The 25846-nt window shown below is 64.7% G+C and overlaps 1 protein-coding gene and 1 long non-coding RNA gene across 2 annotated transcripts; one reads left to right on the plus strand and one right to left on the minus strand.

The window, feature by feature from the left end:
* Positions 1–5402: 5402 nt before the first annotated feature.
* LOC132252075 (uncharacterized) lies at positions 5403–10888 on the plus strand. Its single transcript, XR_009463770.1, has 2 exons — positions 5403–5646; positions 9538–10888. It is a non-coding gene; the product is annotated as an uncharacterized LOC132252075 (long non-coding RNA).
* Positions 10889–18839: 7951 nt separating this feature from the next.
* On the minus strand, positions 18840–23812 carry CBX4 (chromobox 4). Its single transcript, XM_059731951.1, has 5 exons — positions 23622–23812; positions 23493–23536; positions 22686–22751; positions 22027–22093; positions 18840–21069 (listed from the first exon to the last, which is right to left on the minus strand). The coding sequence occupies exons 1-5, from the start codon at positions 23688–23690 to the stop codon at positions 19747–19749; spliced, it is 1569 nt and encodes a 522-aa protein (XP_059587934.1). The 5' UTR covers positions 23691–23812; the 3' UTR covers positions 18840–19746.
* Between the last annotated feature and the right edge of the window lie 2034 nt (positions 23813–25846).

A 25846-nucleotide genomic window follows, 5' to 3' on the forward strand; every position in this document is an offset into this window, starting at 1 on the left:
CCCGCTGCGCCGCCGGGGGGCCGCGCGGCCCGCAGCCGGGGCCAGGTGCGGGCGGCAGGGGGGGGCGCCACGCGTGTCCGCAGCTCGGCTCGAGAGGCTTCCCAGCAGCCCGAAGGGGAGGGCTCCCCGCACCGCCCACGCCGCACTGCCCGGGGCTCCGCGTTCACCCCGCTCCCGGGCCCTTCCCACCGGTGCGGGCATGGCGCCGTCCCGCGTGGCAGTGGGGGGCAGGACCCCCGCCCGCCTCTGCACCGCGGGCCGCTCAGCGCCTTCCCCTGCCCACGGGTCCTGCGTGGGCAGGCAAGGCCCGAGTGAGCCCGTGCCAGCGCCTGCAACCGGGTTTCGCTTCTCTGCCCTCGCCCCCAGCCCCCCACACGCGCACCCACCCACCCACCCACCCACCCCACGCCAGGCACGGGGCCGGGCAGTTTGGCGTGCGCCTTGCCTGCAGTAAATAAGGTAGCTGCTTCCTATTGCCTAGCTCCCATCTGGCTGCAATTTGCCTGTCCCGGAGGAGGCGAGTGGAAATGCGGCGGCCGGGACTGCGCTTTCATGGGCAGCCAGTGCCCGCCCGGCCGTGGAGGGCGTTCCCGGGGGAGGAATGGCCCCCCGGGCCGGGCCAGGGCTTCTGTCCCGCCTGGCACCTGCCCCGACCCGGCGTGGGCGTGGGGGCCCCGCGCGGGGCTGCTTTATGTCGGCTCCCTCGGACACACGTTCCGGCACCAGTGCGGCCGCCTCCGCCAGCTGCTCCCGCGGGGTCACGGGTGCATGCCCGCACGCGTGGGCGCTGGCACCGCTGCCCAGGGACAGGCCACGCTGGAGGGGCCTGGAGCCCGCCCGCGCGGGGGGCCGCGTGGGACGGTGCGCCCGTGGGGAGAAGGGAGTCGTGGCAGCCCATCTCCCCGGGCAGAACCGGTGACGGCGCCGGGCTGGGGCTCAGGCACCGGGGAGGCGGCGTGGACCAGGCGCTACCCGCGAGGCCCCACAGGCCGAGCCCACGCGCTACGCGTCAGCCCCCGGCGCCGGAGCCTCTCCCGGAATTCGTTAGCAGGAGCCGGTGGCCGGTGCGGGACACCGCTCCCCGCTCCTCAGCCTCTCGCCCCGCCGCGTGGGCTCCCTCCCGGGGCTCGTTCACGCGTGGGGACGGGCCGCGTGTGCACTCCCTGCAGTCTGCCCGTTGAGGTGGACACGGCCCGCTCCAGGGCGCCCCGGGCCACAGCCCAATTGCACGCGGGACCCGCGCGGGGGTGGGCTCGGTGCCTTTCATCCCCGTGTCCCGGGGGAGAAACGAATCCTCCCTGCGGCCGGGCTCCTCCGCACCGGGGAGGGGCTGGCTCGGTCCCCGAGCGGCGCCCCTTCTCCCCCGGCTGCCGATGCGGGGATGGCTGCGGGAACGTGCCCGCCGCGGCCGCCGCCTCCCCCGGCGCCAGAGGGGCGCCAAATTCCACGCGGCTCCGAGGCTGGGTCGTGCTGTGTCCCGAAGCCGGTGGCTGTCGGCGACCTCCGGCCCCACGCGGGGCCGGGAGAAGAGGAGCCGGGGCCGGGGCCGGGGCCGGGGCCGGGGCCGGGAGGAGGGGGTCGTGCAGGAGGCTAGAGATGAAAAGGCGGCGGGGACCAGAGCTGGGGGACCGGGACCGGGACCGGGACCGGGACCGAGATGGGGGCCACCAGCGCCGCCCCTCGCGCAGGTTCCGCGCAGTCCCCCGGGGCCGTGGCCGGGCTCTCCCGCGAGCGCGAGCGGACACACGGTCCACCCGCTGCACCTCGCCCCGCCGCGCACCCCGGAGGCGCCGGCTCGGAGCTCCCGCGCCCGCTCCTGCCCTGCTCTTCGCAGGCGCGGAGCAGCCGCGGGAGTCTCACCGCTTGGCCCCGGCTGCCCCGGGCCCGCGGGCGCCCGGCGCGGCCAGGCAGGGCAGCAGCGGGGCCAGCCCCGCAGTTTTCGTTTCTGACCGGCCCCGCTGCGCCGGGCAGCCCCGGGAGCAAGGCGCGGAGCCTGCGCGGCAGCGGATCTCCTCCTCTGTGCTGCGCGGCCCGGGCCCCGGCGCAGCGCCCAGACCCACGGCGCGCTGCTGGGGCAGGCAGTGGTGCGAGCGACCGGCCCCCCCAGCCGCTCGCCCCGCGCAGAATCGTTCCCCTCCCGCACCTCCCACGCTGGGCAGTGCCTGAGCCTTGCCCCGGCGGCCGGGGCAGCGAGCCCCCGCCCGGCAGGTGCCCCGCACCACGGGACAGCACCCGCGGCGTGGGCCGTGACGGCGCGGGATGGGGCTCCCGGGACCCCTGGGAGCTCGGGAGCGTCAGGGGGCTTCCGCCCCGCCGGCAGGGCTGAGCCATTCCCACGCGTGGCGGGAGCGCCCCGCAGCCGCCGGAATCGAGGGGCCGCCGGCGACGAGCCCTGCTGGCCCCTTGCCCCGAGCGACACCGGGCCCGCGGCTACCGCCGGCCAGCGCGGCCAGAGGGGCGCGGGGAGGCGCCGGCCCCACGCAGCGGGATCCCGGGGCGAGAAGCTCGTGTCTCGGTTTGTTTTTGTTTTCATCGAAATCAGGCCCCGGCGGGATCCCCCCGCCGCCTCCCCGGGGCCGCCGCGCTGCGCGAGCCGGACACGCGTGGGGCTCTGCGGAAAGCGGGGCCAGGCCCCCGGAGCCCCGTGTCCCGTGGGGAACAATCTCGAAGGGGCCGAGCCCGGCCGGCCCGAACCCTGGGCGCGGCGGAGAGGAGCGCTCCCAGCGGGGCACCGTCCCACGCGTGGATCCCGCGGGCTGCCCGCGCCGCTGCAGCCGCACTGCCGCAGGGGTCCCCCGGCCGGCAACCCCCTGCCGCTCCCAGCCCCGTGGCCGCGGGAATCGTTCCCTTCGCTTCCCGGGGCTGTCGCCGGGCCCGCGCGGGAGCCGGGTCGCCCCGAGAGACACGCCCCTGGTCCCGGGCCGTGGGGAGGGGACCGCGTGGGGCGGCTCAGTCGTTGCCTCCGCTGCCGGGCGCGGCGCAGGCGGCTCCGGGCCGAGGCGAGCGCGGAGTGGCGGCGGCGGGGACACGCGTGGGCCAGGGGGATCGGGGCCGCCTCCCACGCGGGGTGGCCACGCTGCTCCCCGCCCTCCGGCCCGGCGCGCTGCTCCCCGCCTCTCGGCTCCGATTCGTTGGCGGCCCCGATCCCGGCGCTCTGCCCCTCCGCCCCGGCACGGCCCACGGCCCGGCCGGCGCCACGCTCGGGACCCGGGCGGCCGGGCCGAGGCGCTGGGACGGCGCAAGGGTCGTGCCCAGAGCGATGTCCCTGGGGGCTGAGCCCGGGCGGGGGGCAGCGCGCCCACTTCCCCCGCGGCCCCGCGTGGGGTCGGCGCTGCTGGAGCAGCCCGGGGAAGTTGCCGCGGGAGCCGGCTGTGCGGGGCAGCTTTTCCCCGCCGCCGGGGACCGGAGCTGCGGGGCGGGGAGCGGGGTGTGGGCCAGCCGAGAGGCCCCGCATCGCCGGGCACTTGTCACCACGTCCCGCGCGGTTCGGTGCATGCGCCCGGCCCGCTCAGCCGTGCGGCCTTGGAGGGGTGTCGGGCCGGGCCCGGCGGCTCCGCCCGCAGCCCGGCGGGGCACTCACAAAGGGAGCGCATTGTCTCGGCGGCAGAGCCCGTCTCCCGAATAATTCCAGGTGCCTTCCATAGGTGGCACCGTGCTCCTGGAAATGGCAGCTCCCGGGGACGCAGGCAGCTGCCAGACCAGGCTCCAGCCGCTGCGAGCCGCAGGGCAACGGCAGCACCTCGCGGCCGCCCTGCCCGCGGAGTCACCGCCGCACACCCGGGCCGGCTCCGCGGCTGCCGTGCGCCGCGCCCGGCTCGTGCCTCCCGGGCCTGCGGGGCTGTGCGGGGCTGGCGGCTCGCGGGCAGCCGGGCACTGCAGGGCGGGCTGGGAGCCCGGGTGTCTGGGAAACCCTCGCATGCTCACAAGCAGCCTCGAGGGGAAGCCACACCTGGGCCGCTAAGCCCGCAGCCTAGCCCATCCGCGGCGTGGGGCGTGGGGCGGCAGAGCCTGCCTGCACCGGGCTGCTCTTCCAGGCTTCCCGCGGCACCGAGGCGCCCAGAAAACCCCGGGGCATGAAGATGCGGGGGCGGGGGCCGCGGCCACTCCGCACAAGAGTCCTATTGTTTCCGGGGCTGCGGAGCGCCCGCCGGTTCCTACAACACAACCCGGTCCCGCGGAGGGGCTGCCCCCACCCCGCCCCCAGGCCGTGCCCAGCTCTGCGGCCGAGCGGGCTGGATCCCTCCCGCAGCTGCCCCGGCCTCAGGGCCACACACGGCGCCTGGCCGGGCCCAAGGGCATCGCGGGCGGCTGCAAGGGGAGCCCGGCGGGGGAGCTGGGCTAGGGGGGTGCGAGGGGGTGCTGACAGCCCTGCAGAGACCACCCTCCGGCCGCGCCCGGGCCCGGCCCCGCCTGGCGCCCTGCCCGGGGCCGCCCCAGCGCCGCTCCCCGCCCCCCGCCCGGACCGGGCTGTGCGGGAAGGAGGGAGGGGGCACGCTCTGCGCCGCACGGGAGGGCGGGCGAGCGGGGGGCTGCGGGCTGGCGGCCGGAACCGGCGCGGGAGGAAGGAAGCCAGGTGGATACTGTAGCAAGGTTCTTGCCCTTATATGGTGCGGCGCGCGCGCCCCGCGGCCCACAGCCACCATATAAGGCAGCCGCGCCGGAGCCCGGGGTGAGCTGTTGCGCTGGGATTGGTCCGCTGGTATCTCGGCAACCGGCTCTCACGAGTGGAACCGGGCCAGCCCCCCCCCACCCGCAACCTCCCCCTGCTCCGCTCCTTTCTCCCGCTCCTTCCCTCTTCCCCACGCAGGGACAAAGGCCGGCCGTGGGGCGCCCACGCGTGTCGGGGTCCCGTGGGCGGAGGGCAGGGCGAGATCCCCCCTGCCGCGGCCGAGCTCCCGCACCTCCCTCTCCTCCCCCCGCCCCCCGGCTGCGGGCTCTGCGGCCCCGGAGTCGGAGGGAGCGTAATTAGCAGTAATTAGCAGCCAGCTCAGGCACACAAAGGTTCCCGGGCGCGCTGCCTGCCGGGGAAGCGGCGCCGCGCGGGGGGCCCCGCGCCTGCTGCGGGAGCGGGAGCTGGGGCAGCGCCCACCCCGCACATGCCCCAGCCCTGCCCCGCGCCCACGCGAGACAGCCCGGCCGCGATTCCCAGGGTGCGTGGCGTTGGCACGAGCCTGGGTCCCGCAGGTGCTGACACCGCGCGAGGCCCCTGGGAGACCCCCGCCAAGGCAGGGCACGGGCTGGGGGCTCCCCGCGGGGCGGCGGGAGGTCTCCGCGCGGGTTCCGCGGAGCAGGGCGCAGCCGCCAGCACCAGCCGGGCCGCTCGGGAAGGGCCGGGGCCGGAGCCGGGGCCGCTTCCCCCGGCTCCGCCGCTGCCTGGCACGTGTGCAGCGGGCGGAGCTGCGGGCGTGTGCGGCGCACGTGCGCTGCGCTCCCGCCCGGCCCCGCAGCCAGCGCCGCCCTCGACGCCCGGAGCCGGCCGCGGGGCGGGTTTCCAGCGCCTCGTGCGTGTCCCGCGCCGCGAGCGGGAGGAGCCCGCAGCCCGAGCTCAGTGGCTGGCTCGGCGGCGCGGGGCGATCCGCACCCTCCGCCAGCCGGGCCGGGCTCGGGGGCCCGCCGGGAGCGCCGCTCGTCGTTGCGTTTCGCCAGGTGGGGTCCAGAGCCCGAGCCCCGCGCCCGGCGCGCGCGCCCGCAGCCCGCCGCGCCCCCCGCGGCCCCCGCCGCCTTGATTTCGTTGATTTTCTTTCCTGCCGCCGGCCGGGACGCGCGTCGCGGCCGGGGGAAGGGCAGGGCCAGGCGGCTCTCCCGGAGGCTCCTTCAGAGGGCGGCTCGTGGGCTCGGGAGCGGACGCTCCACGGAGGATGCCCGCGCCGTGGGGCGCGGGGCCGGGTGCCCCGCAGCGCGGCAGGTGGAGCCGCTGGGTCCCGGCTGCGGGTCCCGGGAGCGGCCCCCCGCACCCCGCCGGGCCGGCCCGAGCCGAGCCGAGCCGGGGCCGGGGCGCGGGCGGAGCGGGCCGTGCCGGTCGCGCACGGACACGGACACGGCCAGGCAGCCATTTTCTGCAGCTGCTGCACAACGGAGCCCTGCGGAGGCGGCGGCGGCGGCGGCGGCGGGCCGGCGGGGGCTGCGGGGAGCGCACCGGGGTGCGGGGCTCCGCGGCCGCGGGGCCGGGCGGGGCAGGAGGGGGCCGGGCCGGGCTCCCGCCGCCTGCCCCCGCTTTCCCCGCCATTTTGTACCGCGCTGGCGGTTTCCCAAAGCCGAGACAAAGCCCGAGGCCGAGGAGCGGGCCCCTCCTTGGCGGGGCCGGGCCGGAGCCCCCCGCCGGGCGCCCTCCCCGCCGGCCGGGCCCCGAGCTGCCCTGCCCCGCGGCCCGCGGCGGGAGCCGTCGGGACCCGCGCGTCGCCCAGCCCGGACGTGCCGGGTGTCCCCAGGGGGTGGCGGGGGCCAGCCCCGCAGTGAGCCCTGCCCCGGCGCCACGTCGCGCGAGCCCCGCCGGACGGGGAGCACACGCGCACCCCGGGAAACGGAGCCGCTGAAGGGAAGGGAAGGGAAGGGAAGGGAAGGGAAGGGAAGGGCTGCGGGGGGACCCGAGCCTGGCCGCCGACGTCGCTCGGGGAGAAGCCGCGGGGGCCGCAGTGCGGGGCTGCACAGGCGGGAGCTGCCGCAGTGCGCGCCGCGGGGCTGGCACGGGCGCCGCCGCCCCCAGTCCGTGCCCTCGGGGAGCCGCGGGAGGGCCCGTGTGCGCGCTCGGGCCGGGTCGGAGCCAGCGCGCTCGGCTCGTCGGGCCGCTGCAGCCCGGGACACCGGGCACGGGAGGAGGGGCCGACGGCAGGCGCCGGCTCGCAGCGCTGCGGAGCGCTAAAGCCCAGCCCCAGCCACGCCTGGGCCCAGGTGCCCTCTCCCCCTCCTCCCATTCCCCTGCTTGCAGCTCTGCCAGCCACCCCTGGAGCAGCTGCTGTACCCTGCAGCTCCCCTGGGACAGTCCTGGCAGGGAGGGATTGTCCCCGGCAGTGATAGGGCTCCTGGGCAGGGGAAGTCATCTTTGGCCACCGCTAGCTGAAAGGCTAGGCCTTGCCCTGGGCAAGAAGGTGCCCATTGGTGCCAGCTTCACACCAGGCTGAGCTATGGCTGAGCATCCCACCAACACTAAGGAGACTCCAGGAACAGCTGATCCAGCCTCCCCTTGAAACGTGCCACTGATGGAGATCCCCCCTTTCCCAGAGAGCCTGTTCCACTGCCTGGCTGCTCTAGCAATAAGGACCTTTTTCTTCATCTTTAATCTAAAGATTTACTTGGCTGCTGCTTCTGGGCTGCCCTCTGCTGCAGAAGAGAACAGGATGGGGCACTTCTGGCTAGACCTGCCCAGCCCAGCCCAGCCCAGCCCAGGGGTAATTTGTCTTCCTCAACTGGGCCAACCTTCCACCCACTCGACCTCACCTTACCTCTCAGGGGCTCTGAGCATGAACACAGGGATCCTTGGATCATCCCTCTCAATAAAGGGCATTAGAAGCCCTCCCCTGGGTGCAATGCACCTGCTAGGATATAGTTCAGCCACAGGCAGAATTGTACTTGGTGTCCAGGTGCTTGGGTGTACTGCAGGGTGCCTACAACGATGGGAGAGATATCAACCTCTGGCTGCATTTCAGCATGTGATAGGTCTGTACTGTGGTGCGAGTGCTGCAGCTGAATGTGAGGCTGGGTGATCATTTCCATGATCATCCCCTGTTTTTGGGTGCTTATAACTGTCTGAAATTGTCATCACTGGGACTGAAGTTCCCCAAACCCATATCTAGCCAGCTCTGTTGGGGAGTGGTAGCAAACTGAGTTTCCATAGAGGGTATATGCCCAGCCTTTCTGATCCGAGATCTGGCAAAAAATACGTCCACAGAATCAGAGTGGAAATCTGCCTAAGTTCACAGGCAAGTTGTTTGCCAAGGGATCTGCCCCAACTGTTTGAAGTAAGCTTAAAAACATGGGCTTAACGTATATGTGCAGCTCATTTATATTGAAAAAGCTGGACTTTCAGGATAGGCGGGTATGGTATGTGGCCAATGGTGAAATATTTGGATAGAGAGAAAAATGCATCATATTCATCGCGCCCAGAAAGATATTGGTCTTCAGGGCGACAATGCAATGGCACAGGCATAGCAGAACGATGCTCGATGCTTACCTGGTCTGACTTTCTGTGCAACAGAGGCCAGAAATTTTCACCCAGTGAGTCCTTGCCTCTCACCCAGTGACTCCGGGGTGGATCAGGGCAGATCTCGGAGCAAGCTGTTCGGCTGAATTCAAAGACTCCAAGCAGTGGAGACCCTCGCAGCTCATGAACACTTCTTCCAGTGGTTCATCTCCCTCCTTGTCAAAAATGGCTCCTGATTTTCAGTTCACATTGTGTTGACTTTAGCCACTAGCCCCTGGGATCCTGTCTGTAAAGAGAGAAGAGCTCAGACTCCTTCTCCTGGTTCAAATAATGACAAACTGATCAAATAATCTCCTTGCTCTCCCTTAGGAAAGATCTCCTGTTGTCTCTCCTTGTCAGGCAGGTTCCCCAGACCTCACATCAATCTGCTGAGTCTTCCCTGAACCCTCTCGGATTTCTCTGCATCTCTTTTGAAGCACGGACCCCCAGAGCTGGCCACTCTTCTGGCCACAGTCACATCAGTGCCACACAGGTGATGCACCGCTCACTAGGGAGTTCTCATCTGCATCCCAGATTGAATCGCTCCTGCTGGGATTCAAGTGTCGGCTCCAGTTTCTGGCTGGCTTCTGCCTGTGGTTTCTTCCTCCCAAAACCAGTGGACTGGAGGGAAGGGGGCTAGCACCTTATGGGTCTGAGGGGCACCCCAGGGGAACACAAGCAGTGCCAAACTGGGTCAGGCCAATGGTCCAGCTAGCTCAGGATCCTGTCTCCAAACGCGGCAAGTAGTAGATGCTTTAGGGGGAGAAGGTATGAATGGGATGTGTCTCAAACGAGCCATCCGCTGTCCTACCCCCTGGCATCTCCCATCATTGGTTTAGGGTGTTGGAGGGTGCAGGCTTGACCCTTCTGTTTAATAGCTATGAATCTGTCTAGTCCTTTTCTGAACCTGCCTCTACAACCTCCTGCCACGAGTTCCTCATGGCAACTGCCCGGTTTGAAACATGACTTCTTGCTTGTTTTACACCTGCCTCCTGCTCAGTTCGGTGAAGGCTCCTAGTTCCTGTGTTTTGGGACAGTTCCCTGATCCCTTTGTCCGCACCCCGCGTGATTTCATAGACCTCTGTCACACGGCCCCTCAGCCTTCTCCTCTCCTAACCAAAGAGCCCTAACCGTTGTAGTCTCTCCTGGCATGGCAGCTGCTCCATTGCCCCTCTGGATTATCTCCGTTGCCCTTCTCTGGACCTTTTCCAGTTCCACAACCTCCTTTCCAAGATGCAGAGACCAGAACTGCAGACACGATTCAAGCTCCGGGTGCTGAGTGTCGTAACGGTGTTCCTGATTTCTTTTCAATTCCTTTCTGATTAATACCCAATATTTTATTGGCTTTTTTTTCCCTGCAGGTGCACATTGGCCTGATGTTTTCCAAGAGCTCTATACTGTGACTCCAAGGTCCTGTTCCTGAGCGACATTTTCCCTGCTCTAAGCACTGCAGTAGCCCTTTTCTGCTCCAATTGCCAGTTGATTATCTGCAGCCGTGCCCAAGCCCCTTTGTGAATCACCACTGCCCAAAACACGGCCTCCCACCCCACAGGGAGGTACTCCATTCCCTGGCCCTGGGGGACCGACCTTGCATTCGGCTGTCTGGGAACAGGTGTCTTGCTTGTAGCCGGTTTATCAATCCACCCAGGTCACTGTATCTGATCCCTCCTCCTGCTCATTTTCAGTCCTGCCAATCTTTGGGTCACAAGCTGACTTTATCAGTGGTGTTTTATGCAACATGTCAGTGTTGTGTTGTATTCATTTGAGAACTGGGACGTAGCGGCAGAATTAAAGACAGCATTGTGAAGCACTGGACACCAGGGGCACGTGAAGGTTGATTTAAAACACTGCTCGTGACAGAACAGCCCACAGCCCTGTTTAGGCACACGCATCTGAGGCTAGAATCAGAGATGGAAGATAGGAGGAGCGGTTCTGATAGCCCTGCTCAACCACAAATAGCTGCAAGAAGCATGAACTAACTGCAGATGGCTTCTGGGTGGGCCCATCCGGACTGCATTTGGCTGTTATTTGTGAATCCTGACACTGAAGAGAAGCACCTTTAAGAAACTCAGTGTCCAGCCCCTTGAAGAGCATCTGTTTCAGGTTTCAGAGCTAGTTAAAGAAATGAAAAACAACAGGAAACCAGATCTCGTGGAATGAGTGGAGGGTTTTTCAGAGTACATGGAGAAGGAAACCCAGGGTGGGGTCCCTCCCACCTGGCGGAGGTTAAAACTGGTTCAGGGCGTTCGACTCGAGACAAGACACCATTCCAGCAACTCTTCTGGAGGTTACGGGCCCCTCTCGTGGGCTGCCGGCATGCCTTCCTTTGGCATCCACACCAGTGACCCCAACTGTTATGCGCTGCTCGCAGCCCGCCGTACCCAGAGAGGCACAGTGCAGACCTCCTGGCTGCACCCGTGACCTGCAAGGATCGTGGAATAGACTCCCGCAGTCAGAACCGTTCCCCTGCACGCACACATACAGCTTATGCTGCAGGCAACAGGCAGCGTCTGTGCGGGTTAGGGCCTTTATTCCTGACACTATGAGATGCTGCTGATCCCTGCAATAAATGGCTTTTATTGTGCACCTTGGATGGCTTCACCAGCCCTCTGCTCCCTCATAAACCTCTTCCAGGAGAGCTTCTAATATCCCAACTTCTGAGCAGGGATCCCATGGCTGTCATTGCTTCTTAATTAAAAGAACCCACCCCCACCGTGCTTCTCTTTGTCCACCTGAAAGCATAAGTGATTCCCTTCCAAACTCCCCCCGAACCGTGGGTTCAGGCTGAGCCAGTGAAACTTAAGGTGCATTAACTGGTAATGCATCAGGGCTGGAAAACAGGCTCCGTGCCCTCTGCAAGCGGAGAATGCAGATCCTGCTGCTAACAGCACTAAGCTTGCTGCCAGCCCTAAAAGCTCACAGAGTGCTCGAGCCCCGCTCACAATGGCCTGGTATGAAGGAAAGCTACCGTAGAGACTCCTCTCTGCATTCCTTCGCACGAACGCTGCCCTCCCTAACCGCGCTCAAAGCGTCAGCGTAGCTTAGCTAGAGAGAGGCATGTGAAAAATAACCCTATTATATAGCAACAACACAGCCCAGGCCAAAGCAGCAGAGGCCTAGACCCCACGGCCCAATGTGCACATATGCCAATTAACTGCCCCCGGTGCTGGGCCGCCTTTTTATAGCAGCTCACTTCCCAGCATGCCTTTCTAAGCACCGGCCCTTAAAATACAGCAGAGCCAAGCAGCTGCAGCCTGTAAGTGCTTGTTTGCTGCATCAGCTTCCTCTTGTTTTGCTAGTAAGTTTTTCCTATTTGCTGTTAGGCTTTGGTTCCTCTTGTTCTCTTTGAAGAGGGGATGGTCTCCTGATTACTGCAGCTATTCTTGTAGGCTCTCAGACTGTGTTAAATAGTTTCTCCTTGAAGTATAGGACGGGGAGCACATGGTGGTGGGTGCTGGCGTGGGGGTTTCATCCCTCTGCTCCAATGCAGCCATGACCTAGTCCCATGCCACCCTCCCTCTCCTTCCTGCATGGCACGTGCACTCGCAGCATGTTCCTGGCAGCTGCCAGTGCAAAAGGACTGTCAAGTCCCAGGCTCTGTGCTACATCTTCAAGTTTCTGCTGCAGCTTCTTGATGGCTGGAGCCTCTGTGCTTGGCTCCAGCCAAGAGGACACCTACAGCTCGAGTTAACTGGGCTTGCGCTCGCTCTCCCTCCCTGGCCGTTTCCTATGTGAGGAGCTGGGTCTCACCCCTGGGTGAGAAGGGTTAGAGTCTACCTTTCTAAAAATGCCAGAAGCTGCAAGACCAAAGCATAGGTCTCCACCCTGCCTGGGGCTCTAGATGGATGCCTGGCTCTCCCAGCTAGGAGCCAGTGCAGACTCTGGGGTTTGGCCCACTTTGCAATGGTTGCAAACATGGGCTGCAAGCACAGGAACGTGGGCTGGAAGGAAACTTGTTCCATGACTTACAGGCTGTGAGCTCCAGGGGCCAAGCCTGCTCCCTGGTGCAGGGGACACAGCTGCAGGGTACAGTTGAAGCAATGCCACCTATGCAGGGGCAGCAACTCGGTCGGCGGTGCCCTGTGAAGTCAAGGGGGTTGGACCTGAAAGCACATTGACAGAAGTGCACGATGGCTACTTACCCTGTGGGCCCTGGCGGCAGGGACTGTCTATCTGCTCTGTTCCTGGACCACAGAGCCCCGGGCACCCTCTTCTGCCTGGGATGTCATTATAGTGAGGGACTGCTCCTCTTCTGCCAGCCCCCTCTTGCAAATAGTTGCATCAAATGCATCACTCTGCATAATGCAGGATTCAAGCAAGCCAAAGCCGGGCTTTCCGCACAGGCCCACAGTGCTCCCCAGGTCCTATTCTCTTGTGCCTGCTTGTGTGAATGAATCCTGATCCCGGTGTTCATAGTTCACCCAAATGTGGTCCAGGGAGACCACGGGCCTGATTGTCCCCGTGGTGGTGTGGCTCCCCAAAGGGCACCTGCAAAAAGCTGCTGTTACCTTGACCTGTTCCCGGGAGGTGCTGGCTCTTCCCACTTACAGATGCTGATGAGCCTGTGGATGCTCTTGCAGCTGTGGACACAACCAACCCTCGACACCTGATCCAGGCCTTCTGCCAGGGCAAGAAGGAGAGCTGGACTTGCTTAGCTATTCTCCTTCCCAATTAACAACCTCTAATGACCCAGCCATGAGGACATCTCCACCTTCCTGCTCTGTGCAGCAATCCAGGCCAGAGCTGCAAGACTGGCTTTGCCCTCGGAGCCCTCCCCCGGCTGGTACAGCCTTGCAGCAGTTGACATGGGTGGTCCCTCCACTGCCCGGTCCCCCGGGCACCTTTTCACTCTCCCTGACCTCTCACTCCCCTTGCAAGAAAGGAATGCATGTGTCCCTGTCACCTGTGGGCAGGTGTTTTGGGTACGACTGCCTGTGCAAGTCATCTCCCAACACAGTACGCCTGGTTAGCTCTAAACCTGCGGCATCCAAGCCACAAGCCAGCTCACAGACGGGTGCGACCACCCCTTCTCCCCTGCACTGGGGCAGTCTCAGCCTCACACTCTTTATGGAGTCTGCGGCTGTGGCCCAGCCCATGGTCCCTTGCTCGCCAAGCCCTGCTTTTGCCACCTGACTCGCTCCACGTTCTCTGGCCTGACCCGCGGTGCTGGCTCCTCTGCCGGAGGCCTTGGATGACAGGTGCTCCAGCTCCTTTTTCCAGGCCCAAGGATGCTGCAATGCACTTGTCCTCTGGCCCCTGCAGCTCTCCATGTCCTCAGGTGAATGCCAAAGAACAGGACTGCTCTTCCAGGGCTTCACCTGGGCCTAGGCCCTGCCACATCATCTAATTAGCAGGTGAAGCAGGCGTGCCTTAATTGACTCTAATGTTGAACGCCGTCTTTTCTGCATAGCCTCGTCCTGCTCTCAGGGAGCCAAATACGTGGTTTCTCTCCTCCCCCCAGTCCTCCTCACTGCCCCTCTCCCCTCCGTTTGCTTTCCCTGTGCTGGTTTACTGCTCTGGGCCCTTCCTGCAAAGCACCGCTGCTGCTGACAGTGCTATACCGCTTGCCACCAGCTGCTGCAGGTCCCCAGGGCAAGCTTGTCTCTGGCCTGCACGTGGGCTCCCAGACTGCGCAGGCCTTCTGGTGCACGGCTATAGGCCTCTCCTGTTTTGCACGGAAGAGCCTTGCAGCACTGCTGCCCAGAGATGAGGCCCCCGCCTTCACCCTTCAGCTCTGGGCAGTGTCTTACCCTCCGGGAAGCAAAGACACCATCCAGGAGAGTCAGGAGCTGAGCCCACACCACCAGCGTCTCCAGTCAAGTCCCAGATGGGTGTAAATCAGGAAGAACTGTTGGAAGCTGAGTTTTCCTGGGAGCTGTCAGGCCGGGAGTGGAGGATGGGCAGAGAGCTCGGTCAGGGTGCAACACAGGCCAAAAGCAAAAGCCCTCCAGCACCACGTGCCCGATGCCCCCGCCACACAGCCAGTGGGATGGGACGCCCATGTAGGCTGGTGCCTTGTTGGAATCCAGCACAAGCAGAGGGATGTCCTTGCCCGTGTCCCTTCCTGACACAGATCTGCTATGAATCTGGTCTAAATCCAAATGATCTTATCTGTGGAATAGATTGGAAATGCCTTGCAGCAAGAAACTCTGCCGCATCCGAGTGGAGACAGCTCTGCCACGTGGAGCCGGTCAGATGGGGGAGGAGAGGGAAGCCTCTCTCGCTGCCGTGACCTTGGCATCCTGCTTTGATGCGTCTCTGTGGCACAACCGGCTGGCCTTGGGATGCGGGTCTCTGTCCCGGCCCGCCGGCCCCCCCTGCTCGGTATGAAAAGGCTCCCTGTGCCAGGAAGGTGGTGGCATGGCTTTGGCGATGCCCGGTGCGCGCCCTGAGCTGACACAACAGCATGGCAAGGGCCTAGGGAGCATCTGCTATACAGCCATCCAAAATCCCCTCTGCCTCTGAGGACAGGCCGTCATCCCTGGGGCCGGAGTGAAGCCCGAAGGGATTAATGGCCCGGCCCTGGCAAGGACACACTCCTCATACCCGACATGTCCTTGCTCTGGGCTAGGCTATGCATGGGGGAGTCCCAGGTTGGGAAGGCGGCGGCAGCCTCTGAATGCAGGTTTCCAAATACCTGGGACCGCGGCCAGCTCGCAGGTCCCCCGCGTCACCTCCGAGAAGGGGCAGAGCGCAGTACGAGCTGCAGCTCGCTCACCCCAGCCCTGGACCACGCTTTAGAAACCACTGACCAAGACCACACAAAGTCCTCATGCTCGGAGCACTGACCTCGCGGCACGTTCTGGTAAACACGGGTCTGGCTACAATCAGCGCTGCCGCCTCCCCGAGAAGTTGAATCCTGCTCCAGACTAGCTTCCTGAACCGATCGCAGGTCCTGACACCATCTTCCTCCCCTCGGCGCGACTCGGAGCGGTGCCGGCAGGGAGAGGAGTTGAACCGGACAGAGTGACTGCACTAATAATAATTAGAGGGGAAAAGAGGGGTCCGATTTCTCCAGCCTCGCTGCCTGCTCCCTCTCTCACCTTTGGTGCTAGGAAAAGGCCGCACACCCTTTATTTGCTGGCCCCTGCCTCTCTCATGGCTTTGGGAGGCTGTTTACAGCCTCTTGTCCTGTGTCCTGCCCCTGAGCCAAGTTCTCCCTCCTCCAGGGCTCTATGCCCTTAAACCAGGTCCCTACAACGCACTTCCTTAGCCCCAGCGCAGGACACGACTTTCCTGTTGCACCTTTACCATCACCTGCCGTCAGAGAGGACACCGAGTCCCTCTTACAGGCCTCAGCTGAGCGGTGAGCTCTACACAGGAACCTCTGCCCCGGTTACTCAGAGCCAGCCACTTCCAGGCTGGCACGCGCCAGGTGTTCAGTGGGGCACAGCAATGCTGCATCACGCTTTGGAAGCATGCCGAATACGCTTGGAAATGGAGGAGGGCGATTAAGACAGAGATAAAGCAAATGCCAGCCGTGGATTTTGGCCAGAGAAGCAAGACAGCGTTTTAATCCCAGGGTCCCAGAGAGTTTACAATATCCCCAGATTTCTGTAGGCCATTAGCAAGCAGCTGGGGAGATGCCTGCAACCAGGGTTAGGAAATGAATTTGCAATTCCTTCCCATCCAGACAGTAAAAATGCAGTCAGCTGCACAAATCATTGGTGTTGCACAGATGAACATAACAGTAGGGCTGCTCAGAAGGGCTGATCCATCAAGACAAAATGTCCTTTCAAACCTGCAAGTAATTCCAGCCGAAACAAAAAAAACTTGAGCCTCTCCCCTGACCTGTATATACACACAGTGGAAACCACTTTCTCTAAAGGAGAACAGTAGCAGGTCATCTGGCCCTATATATCCTGTTAGAGGCCGAGCCCATTTGCCAACAAACAGCTCTCCCACTTAACCACGGCAGCGATTGACACGAGCTGGAGGCACGCAGTAGCGCCAGAGACGAGCAGAAGCGAGTCATTGAGAGACAAAGCAAGTCACCTTCCTCGGCTGCCGGGCACAACGTGGAGTGCACAGACTCGACATCTCGCACCTCTCGCTGCGCAGGAAGCTGCTGGAGCTCCTTGCCTAGTTTGACCGTGTTTAATGCAAAAATTATCTGGCTCTGTGGTTTCCGGGAAATGGCGCCTCACCCAGCCACAGCTACTGCTGAAGGATGGCATTTTAGGCAGCTCTGTATCTGCCAGTCTAACAGAGCAGGGCAAGGCGGGGGTGGGCACTGCCACGTGCCAGGGCACCCACTGAGGAAGCCTGAAACATGACGCAATCCAACTTTGGAAAGGAAACTGGCTTTAGTGCGTCCTAACGCTCAAAGCCACCAGCCGCATTCAAGCCGAACTTTATTTCAGCCCGCTGGGGAAGCAGGAAGCTGCCAGCTGCTGCTCACTGACACAGCGTGGGGCAGGGTTCGGACGCGGGAGGCTGCAGGCCGTTTAAAACCCACTTTAGGACGCACTAGGAGCTGGTCGGCCTAGAAGATACAGGTGCCCTGGCACCCAGCTCCAGAGGTGTCGGAGCACGCGGGGCTTTGAAACAGAAAACGAAGCTCTCCCGAAGCAGCCGCGAGGCTCTGGCCTCCGCCATGCAGCGGTGTGCTCGGCAGCACTTCCCCTCTCGCAAATCCCACTGCCGCCTCCGAGGCGGGGCTCCGCTCACGCGCCCTTCGGGAGCTTGCCTTGGCAGGAGAGCGGCTGCTCCGGTCGCAGGGGAAACGGGCCGTTGTGCACCTGGCAGCCCTGCAAGCTCAGCCCGTCTCAGGCCTGACCGCCCTTGGGGGGGGCTCTTTACAATCCAGCCCCAAGGCTTCGTGCCCTGCCGCCCGACACGGCAGAAGGTCGCCCCCTTCCACGCCTGTCAGCGATGCCAAGTCCGGCGATCTGCAGAACGGGTCAGACGCCGCTCCCTGCACGGCCCCCCACATCCACTGCAGTCAAAGGCGGCTTCGCATGCGGGGCCATGCCTTACACCGCAGCTTTGGGAGGAGAAGGGGCAAAAAGCCAAATCCCACCAAGCACAGGCTGCTACTCAGAACCAACACCGGGAGCTCGGCCCATGTGAAGGAAGACCAGGGCAAGGCCAGGAATCCGTCCTGATTTTCCCCCAGGGGTTTGCCTACACTGGGACTTTTCCCAAGCTCTCTCTGCTGAAATACCGACGTTGATGTAACCCGGGGCTAGCTCAGAGGAAGGCACTTGAGCCTGGGAGGGGGGCAGCCCCCTTCCCAAAGGCATGCTGACTCTGGAATTAGCCTCCCCAGATGGGCGGAGGCTGAAACAGCTATTCCAGTCATTTTCCAAGCATGGACAAGCCCCCAACAGCAGCTTAATGGAAGGGTCTGCCCCTTCCAGCAAATATGAGCCAGTGCCGGGGATTCAAAGTTTGCCAGGCAACACAGGTCCGGAGAAGACGGGGTGGCTCCCGACGTCACTGCTAGGGCAACACCTCAGGTTCTGCGGCTCATAGTGACAAGCAGCAATTCCTATCTACTTGCAGCCGGGCGTCGTGGTGGGCCCCTAGGAGATGCATCCCATCGTGCAACCCCTCTTAGCCTCCGCAGGAAAGCCAGCGTCTAGCCCCCGTGACGGTCCCTCCAGGTTGCCAAAAGAAGGCAGTTTAGAGAGCTTGCAGGAGGTGGGGTGTAACTGCTAGATGCATTTCCCACCACGAATTAAATCTGCCACTGCCAGCACACGTACATACAACTCACATGACAATATTGCAGCTAAAAGCTTTCCCTGAGAACTCAGATGAATCGGCCTTCTCCGGCCAGACCCTACGGCCATAGCTAGGCTACCAAGGGGGCAGTTTTCACGTGCCCCAAGTACAAGAACACGGTTAGATCGCCTGTTCAGAAGCATTAGACGGGAAGCTGTGACAGGTCCACCAGCCACGCGTGGAACAGATTGGCTACAGCGGGCCAGGCCTTCGGGTCTCCAAACATCACCCGACTTGAAAGAATTACTCTGTGCGTGGCTCAGGAGCAGCCTGGTTGTAGAGGGAGCTCCAAAAAGGCCTGCAGCCTTAGCACCATCCTTTTAAACCCACAAAGGGAGGAAAATCCTGTGCACAGAAGCGACAGGAGTCAGGTTAAAGCATCCCATCACATATCCCTCTCCACAGACCGCTCTCAGGGCTCGGCAAACACAACGGCTCGACGTCCAAGAACATCCAGCACTAAAGTATCCGAAACGGACTGGAAACCACGAGTTGTTCTCTTAAAGGTGCCACGTGCCCGCCTTCCCACGGGTCAGGCCTCTCCGTGGCTTGGCCATGCAAAACAGCCGTCATTATTTGGTACGGACCGCGCGGGGTCTTTGTCTAACTGCTCGGAGGGGAAGGTGGGCTTCCGAACCGAGGGGGCTAAATGAAACACGTGAGATTAGGATGGAGGGAACACGCCTGCCTCTTATCTGCACCCTGTTCTCAGCACATCGCAACAGCATAGTAGGAGCTTATCACCCGACTCTCCTTCCCCCCCGCGCCCCAGCCAGCAGCGCTCCGCTCCGCTCCTGCCTCGGAGAGGTTCAAGGAAAACCCGTCTCCGTTCACGTCTTTGAAAAGGGGGAACGCCACCATTTCATTACGCCGGCATCACCGAGCCTTTTCCGTGCCGTTTACAAGCGGGTAACAAATGCACTGCAACTTCCAGTCATTTTTGTAAAGGTTTATAGTCCTTTGCAATGATTGCATGATACATTTTCTTCCTCCATGATACAGCCCTTAGAGCAGGAAGTGCTACTGGCAACTCAGGCTCCACCTTCTTTCTAACAGCTGGTCTTTGCAATCCACTCTAAGCTAGCTGCAGAACATCAAATGCACTTTCAACATCTCCATTTAATATTTACATTCAAGCAATTAATAATTGGAAGCTTATAGGTTTAGACATTTCTAGTAGCAGCAGTTTCTATAATAGCTTGTTTAGCTTTAGATAACGAACTTTGCACATAGAAACAACACGTGTGTACAGTATCAAAAAATATATACCAGGGAATGGTCCTGCAGTTCATGAAGGGGGCAAAAAGGAATGAGACTAAAATGCTGACTGGTTAAAAAGGAGAACAGAAAATATTTGTTTGATATAGTTTATAAGGTGATCTAGAGACTCCATAAATCTAGGCTTTATATTTCATTATATAAATACCTACAAATAAATATATTAGCATGGCCGGGGGACCAGCTTTCAGCTCGAACAATACATTTCAAGAACACCACGTACAAACGGGAGCAAGAACCACTCAACAAGTTAGCACTGTTAAAATATAATACTATGCAACTCTGAGTAACTGGCGGGCCCCATCCACGCGCGGCCCCGGGACTGCCGGGCCGGAGCAGCAGGAGAGGATGCCCCCAGCATAGCAGGGGCCGTCACTGTGCCCTGCCCTGCCCTCCCCTCCGCTCGGGCAGGGAGAGGCCCGGCGGGAGTGCTGCAGTCACCGCGCGGGGAGGGAAGGGCGGTGGGCTCCAGGCCAGTGACAATACCGTGGAGGGGGATGGCGGAGCAGGCGGCCCCGGGAACGTCAGCGTACCTCCCTGCGGGGAGCAGCCGGCCCCCCCCCTCACACTGTCACATACTCCTTGAAGGTCACGGTCAGGCAGTTTGCGGTCACGTCCGTGATAATTATATTCCCAAAGAAGGGCTTGAACTCCTGCAGGGGCTCTGCCTCCTCCTCTTCCCGCTGCTGCGGCTGGGCCTCGGCGCCCGGCTTCTCCTCCAACACCGGAGGCTCCTCTGGCTTCACCTGCGCCACGGCCAGCTCGCCCTCGCCCCGCGGCTTGACGCAGCGCAAGTCTATGGGCTCGTCTAGGTCCGAATCCAGCAGGATGACCTCGGGCTGGGCGGTGGCCGAGGGAGGGGGCTCGGGCCTCTCGGGAGCCGGGGGGCTCAGGCAGGTGGGGGCACTGATGCTCCGGGAAGTGAGGCGCTTCTTGCCCGGCTCCCTGTCCCCGTGGGGCTCGGAGAGGCAGCGCTTCCTGGAGCCCGAGCTGGAGAGGTTCAGTCCCATGGTGGAAGGGCTGTGCTCCCGGCCGGGATCCAGGGACCAGGGCACGAGGTCAGGCTTGGTGGTGAGCTGCAGGGGCTGCTCGGAGGGCAGAGGCTCCTTGGCGGGGGGAGTCTTTCTCAGGGTCTCCTCGTGCTGCGCGGGCGGTGGGCCCCGCTCGCCCTCGGCCCTGCTGGGGTGGTCTGCGCCTGCCACCCGCTCCTCCCCGGGCTTCCTCCAGGCCTCCTGCTTCTCCTCCCCGCCCTTCTTGGAAGTCCTCTCCTCCGAGGCCCGCTTCCTGGGCGGCTCCCCGGACTTGATCTTGACCGCCTGCATGCCATTCTCCATGTACTTGCTCATGACGATGACGATGCGCCCGTTCTTGTTCTTGTTCTTGACGATCTTCATCTTGCCTCCGATGCCGTTGCTGGCCACCCTGTCCCGGGGAGGCGGCCCAGTGCCGCTGGACAGGTTCTTCTCGGCCCCGTTCTTGCCCTCCGCGGACAGGCTCTTTACCGGGCCCAGCAGGCTCTTGGCGGGGCTGTGAGCCCATTTATCCGGATGAGCAACCAAGGGGCTTTTGCTGTGGTCCAAGCAGCCCTGGCTCGGCGGCTCCTTGCTGCTGGGCTGGAAGTGGGGCTCGTACATCTTGGGGTCGGGCTGGTAGTGGTGGTGCTTCTTGCTGTTCAGCTGGTAGTAATACTTCCCCTTGCTGTGGGACTGGTGCTTCACGCTGCTCTCCTTGCCGTTGGGCTGGTACTGGTGGTGCTTCTTGCTGTTGAGCTCGTACTGGTGCTGCTGGCTCTTGCCGGAGGTGCTCAGGTCCAGCTTGGGCCGGTTGTCCGCGGCAGGGTCCTGCAGCCCCGAGAGGATGTTGGAGCGCCGGGCGAAGGAGGGGAGCTGCAACGAGAGTCAGCGGTTGAGTTTGGCCAGGGCCCGTCAAGGGAGGGCAGACAAAGGCAAGGGGCCGGCGCTTCTGCGGGCGTCCATTCAATAAGCTTAAGCACACATTGTAAAACACGTGCCTTTCTAATGGCCATCATTAAGGGACGCGATGCGCCTTAACACACAGCCAGGGGCCTGCTCCTAGCCCACAGGCTGTATATTGCCCGGGATTAATTAGAGGCAATAAAAAGGACCCTTCAATCAACCCTCCCTCCTGACTCCGGGGAAAACGCAGTGAAACACGGGAGGGAAAGAAGTAGGGGTGGCAGGGGAGAGGCGACGCCCAGAAGCAAACGCCATCAGCTCCGCTTCACGCACAGAGCCGTCTCCGCAAAGCGAGGCCTGGCCTCGGCTCCGTGCGTCACTGCCATGCTCAGTCAGTCGCAGAGCAGAGGGCCACGCAGATGCGTGCTGGAGCGGCGGCAGCGCAGGCCTGCCAGGAAGGAGATACCCATGCAGCCGCGGGGTTGGGTTTCCCTGTGGCCTCAGGCTCCTCCTCACCCTTCCCAGCTTCTGGGGCCTTCCCGAGCTCCCCGGGAGGCTGCCTGGGTGGGGACGCGCGAGAGCGCAGGGTTTGGGGACTGGCGGGTGGCAGAGCCAGCGCAGGAGGGGCTGCGGCTGGCATTTAACATCGCCGAGGGACCCGCAGGTCGCTGCTCCTCCTGAGCATGATGAAACCAGCTGAAACTCTCCTCCCCGGGGAGCCAGGACCAACCTCGGGAGTTTATTAAAAAACAAAACAAAGCGCTTTTAAATCCGCCTATTTGCTAGGGGGCCATTTAGAGGCAGGGCCATTTCTTGGTGCCTTGCTTGGTTTTCAAGCCTGGCTGGTCCCCAGCCCTGCTGGAAGAAGACCCCATTTCCTGCCCGCCCCAAGAAAAAGAAATAAAAAAGAATAATCACTGAATTCACCTGCACGACCAGCGGCTTGGGTTTGGGCCCCCTCTTGCGGCATCCCATCAGCTGCTCCTGCCTCTCCCTGAAGGAGCACACAAGCAATAGCCAGGCACTTACAACCCTGCTTCCCCACAGCTCGCTGGAGGACGGGCGGGGGTGCGGCCCACGGCCACGGCGCTCCAGCGGCCCCGCAAGGAGCGGGAGGGAGAGCTGGAGGCCGGGCCGGGCTGGGCACCGGGAGCCGGCCGGGCCGCAGCCCCGCGCGCGGGCGGGGGGGGGGGGGGGGGGGGGGGCGGTAATCTCTCATTAGGATGCGCGGGACGGGCGGTCACGCACAATCGCCGTCTCAAAGGCCACGGGCGGGGGGAGGAGCCGCTCCGTGTTTACTTAATGGCAAATTAGCCAGTTAGGCAGTGGCAGGGGCCGGCCAAGGGGAGCCCCGCACCCCGCCCCTGCGGGCCCAGCCCCGCGCAGCGCTGCCCCGGGGGGGGGAGGGGGCGGCCGCCGGGGTCGCGGGGGCTCAAGGTGACACTTTTTTGCGCCAAAAAGAAGGAAGGGGCGGGCCCGGGCTCGGGCTCGCGGAGCTCCCCGGCCGCGTGACGCACCCGCAATTGCCGCGGTGCTTGGCGCTGCGGGACCGGGAGGGAGGGGGCGCCGACCGGCCCGCAGCTCACCTGTTCTGGAAGGCGATGAGCAGCCGCGGGTCCAGGATGTTTTCCTCCGGTTCCCACGTGTTGTATCTTGCGGGGAGGGAGAGCAAGGGCCGGTGAGGCGGGTGCCCCGCGCGGGCCCGATCCGGCACTCGGGCTGCCCGGGCGGGGGCCGCGGCCGGCCCGTTCCGTCCGCGCAGGGATTATTCCGGAGGAATCCGAGGCATGTCGCGGTGACATTTTCCACCGCCCCTTTCCTCGCCCCCCCGCCCGGGCGGCGCCCGCGGCTCGCAGCCCCCCCGGCCCGGGGCCCTGGCAGCGGGGCAGTGCCATGCAGCCCACCCCCCCGGGCTCTGCAGTCCGCCCCCCCCCCACCTCCCCCCGCGGCGGCCGGACTGCGGGGCACGGCGCCTCCCGCCCGCCCGCTGCCCGCCCCCCGGCCGCAGGGCCCGGCGGCCCCCCGGGCCGGGCCGGGCCGGGCCCTTTGGGGGGCTTTCCCCCCCTTCCTTCGCGCCCCTCCCTCCTCCCCTCCCCGCCCCCCCCCGCTCGGTTCTGCAATATGGAGCCTGGCTCCCGAGCAGGGAAGCGGGGAAGGAGCCATTTTCTGCTGCACATCAGTCCCCGCCTGCAGCTGCCGGCCCCCCCCCGGTCCCGCCTCGCGGCTCCGCCGGCCCCGACCCCTCCGGGCGCGGGGGCATCTCCCGGGGCGGCGGCCGGGCCGGGCCGGGCCGGGCCGGGGGGGGGCGGGGAGGGGAGGGGAGGGGAGGGGGCGCCCGCGGCGGGGGCCGGGCCGGGCACCCCGCTGCAGCCGCAGCTCCGCCCGCTACTCACTTGGGGGACCAGCCTCGCCATTTCACCAGGTACTCGACTCTGCCCTGCAAAGGGGGAGCACAAGGGTCAGCCGCAGCCCCGCGCCCCCCGCCCGCCCGCCCGCCGCCCGCAGCCCCGCGCCCGCCTCACCTTGCGGACCCGCTTCTTCTCGATGCTCTCCACGGCGAAGACGTGCTCCCCCACCGCCGGCAGCTCCATGGCTCCGGGGCGGCGGCGGCGGCGGCTGCAGAGCTCCGGAGCCCGCGGCTCCCCGCCTCCAGCCCGGGCAGACACTGAGCCGCGGCCGCCGCTGCACCGCAACTCATGCAAATCCCGGCCGGAGACGTCAGGCGGGCGGAGCCTCCCGCGCCGCGCCGCGCTGCCCGTCAAGGGGGGAAGGGGCGCGGGGGGGGCGGAGACGGGGGCGGGGGCAGGGGCAGGGCCGAGGGGGCGGCCCGGTGCGGTGCGGTGCGGTGCGGGAGCTGCCCGGGTCTGCAGCGGGCAGGTGGCGGGGCCGGGGCCGGGGCCGTGGCCGTCGGGGCAGCGCTAGCGCCGGGGCTTCTGCTCCCCCTCGAGCCCCTGGAGCCGGGAGGGCGGCGGCGCGGGGTGCACGGGTGCGGGGGCAGCTGGCAACCAGAGGCTCCCGCAGCTCCCCGCGGCCCAGAATTGGCCCCTGCCCCTTGCTCTTCCCCCCGTGCCCCGGGAAGCTCTTCTCCAGCCCCCCGCGGGGGTGTCGGCCCAGCCCCGCGGGGCCGGGCTGCGGCGAGCGAGTGGGCAAGCCCCGCCGGGCCCGGGCCGGGGCCGCAGGGGAGCGCTCGGGGGTCGGGGCAGGGACGCAGCCGCCGTCGAGGACAGCCCTGTCCGGCCCCGGAGCCTCTTCTGCCCCCCGGGCCTCCCCCCGGCCGTGGGTCCGCTTGCCCCCGTTGAAACGCAATCGCGGAGGCCGGGATCGGGGCCCCCGGGCAGCGCGGGAGGATGAGCGCCGGTGCCCGCCCGGCCTCCGCGGCTCCCCCGACGTGGCCGGAGGCGGCCCCCCGCCTCCTGTCCCGGGCTCGGCGCCCCGCCGGAGCGGCTCTCGCCGGGCCGGGGGCGATGCCCGCGCGGGCGTGGGCCGGGGCACGCGTGGGGCTGGGGCTCGGAGCCGCCACGGGCGCGTTTTCGATTGCCGCCCGGAGCCCGCATCGGCGGGGCTAGCGCCGGGACCCGCCTGCCTGCCCGCCCAGTTCCCCAGCGGGCTGTCCCGGTGCCCGAAGCCCCGCTGCCTCCACCCCGGCCGGGCTGCTCCGAGCCGGCGGGGCGCCCGCGGTGCAACCGCGCCTCTGCCTCCCGCAGCCCGGGCTCGGCGCGGGGCAGCCGGGTGCGCAACGCCCTGCGCGGCCGCGGAGCCGGGCACCCTCCGCTGCCCCGGGCAGGGCAGGGCAGGGCAGGGGGAGCCTCCTGCCAGGGCGGCCACGCGGGCGGGCTTCTCCCCTTCCGCCGCCGTCCCCGCGTGGGTCCTCCCCGGAGCGAGCGAGGAGCCACGGGCCAGCGGGGAGCGTGTCACCCTGCGGGAGAGCCTAACAAAGGCGCCGGCTCTGCCACCGCGGAGCTCAGCCAATAAAAAGCAAAGTGATATTACAATTTTGATTTCCCTGGGGCCCTGGAGGGGCTTAATGTAAGAATTATTATCCATTGTGAGCAGCGCCTGAAAGACAGACACCCTCCGCGGCGGGGGGAGGTTGACCCCCCAGGATCGGTGGTTATTTATTTCTCTCCGAGCAGCCCTTCTCCCACGACACGCGCCCCCCGGTTGTGATGGCATCCGAGCTGGCTCCACCCCTCCCCCCCTTGACATTTCAAGCTTCTTCTGTTGCCAAAAGAGATAAGTGGAGCAAAAAAAAAAAAAAAAAAAGCCCGCTAATGCTTGCAATAAAACTAAGTGCCCAGAGCCTGGGAAGCTTTGGAGCATTCCCCTGAAATCTGGGCGAGTCGGAAAATGCGGTCAAACGTGCACAGTTAGAGACACCGGTGAGAAACTGGGGCATGGCAGCATCGCTCCGGGAGGATTTGCCAGAACTTAGGAGGGAGGAGGGAGGGATAGCTGGGCTTTGAGAAGCCCCGTATCCCCTGTCGAGAGCGAGCCGGGGCAGCGAGCTCCCCTTGTCTTTGCACGCCGCCGAGCCCCCGCCCGCACGCCCCGTCGCACCTGCCCGGCCAGGTGCACCCGCCCCGGAGCACTCTCGTCCTCCCGTTTCTACCGCTCCCAAGAGCGCGGCCACGACAGATTTCTGCAGGATGTTCATCTGGTTTCTGTTACGAGGCTGATTGCACATGATTTGACAGTAATGATGATAATGGGGGTGATTTTGTATGTCTTGCCTGGCTCAGATAGCGGA

The sequence above is a fragment of the Alligator mississippiensis genome, chromosome 8 (assembly GCF_030867095.1).
Source record: "Alligator mississippiensis isolate rAllMis1 chromosome 8, rAllMis1, whole genome shotgun sequence".
Taxonomy (NCBI): Eukaryota; Metazoa; Chordata; order Crocodylia; family Alligatoridae; genus Alligator; species Alligator mississippiensis.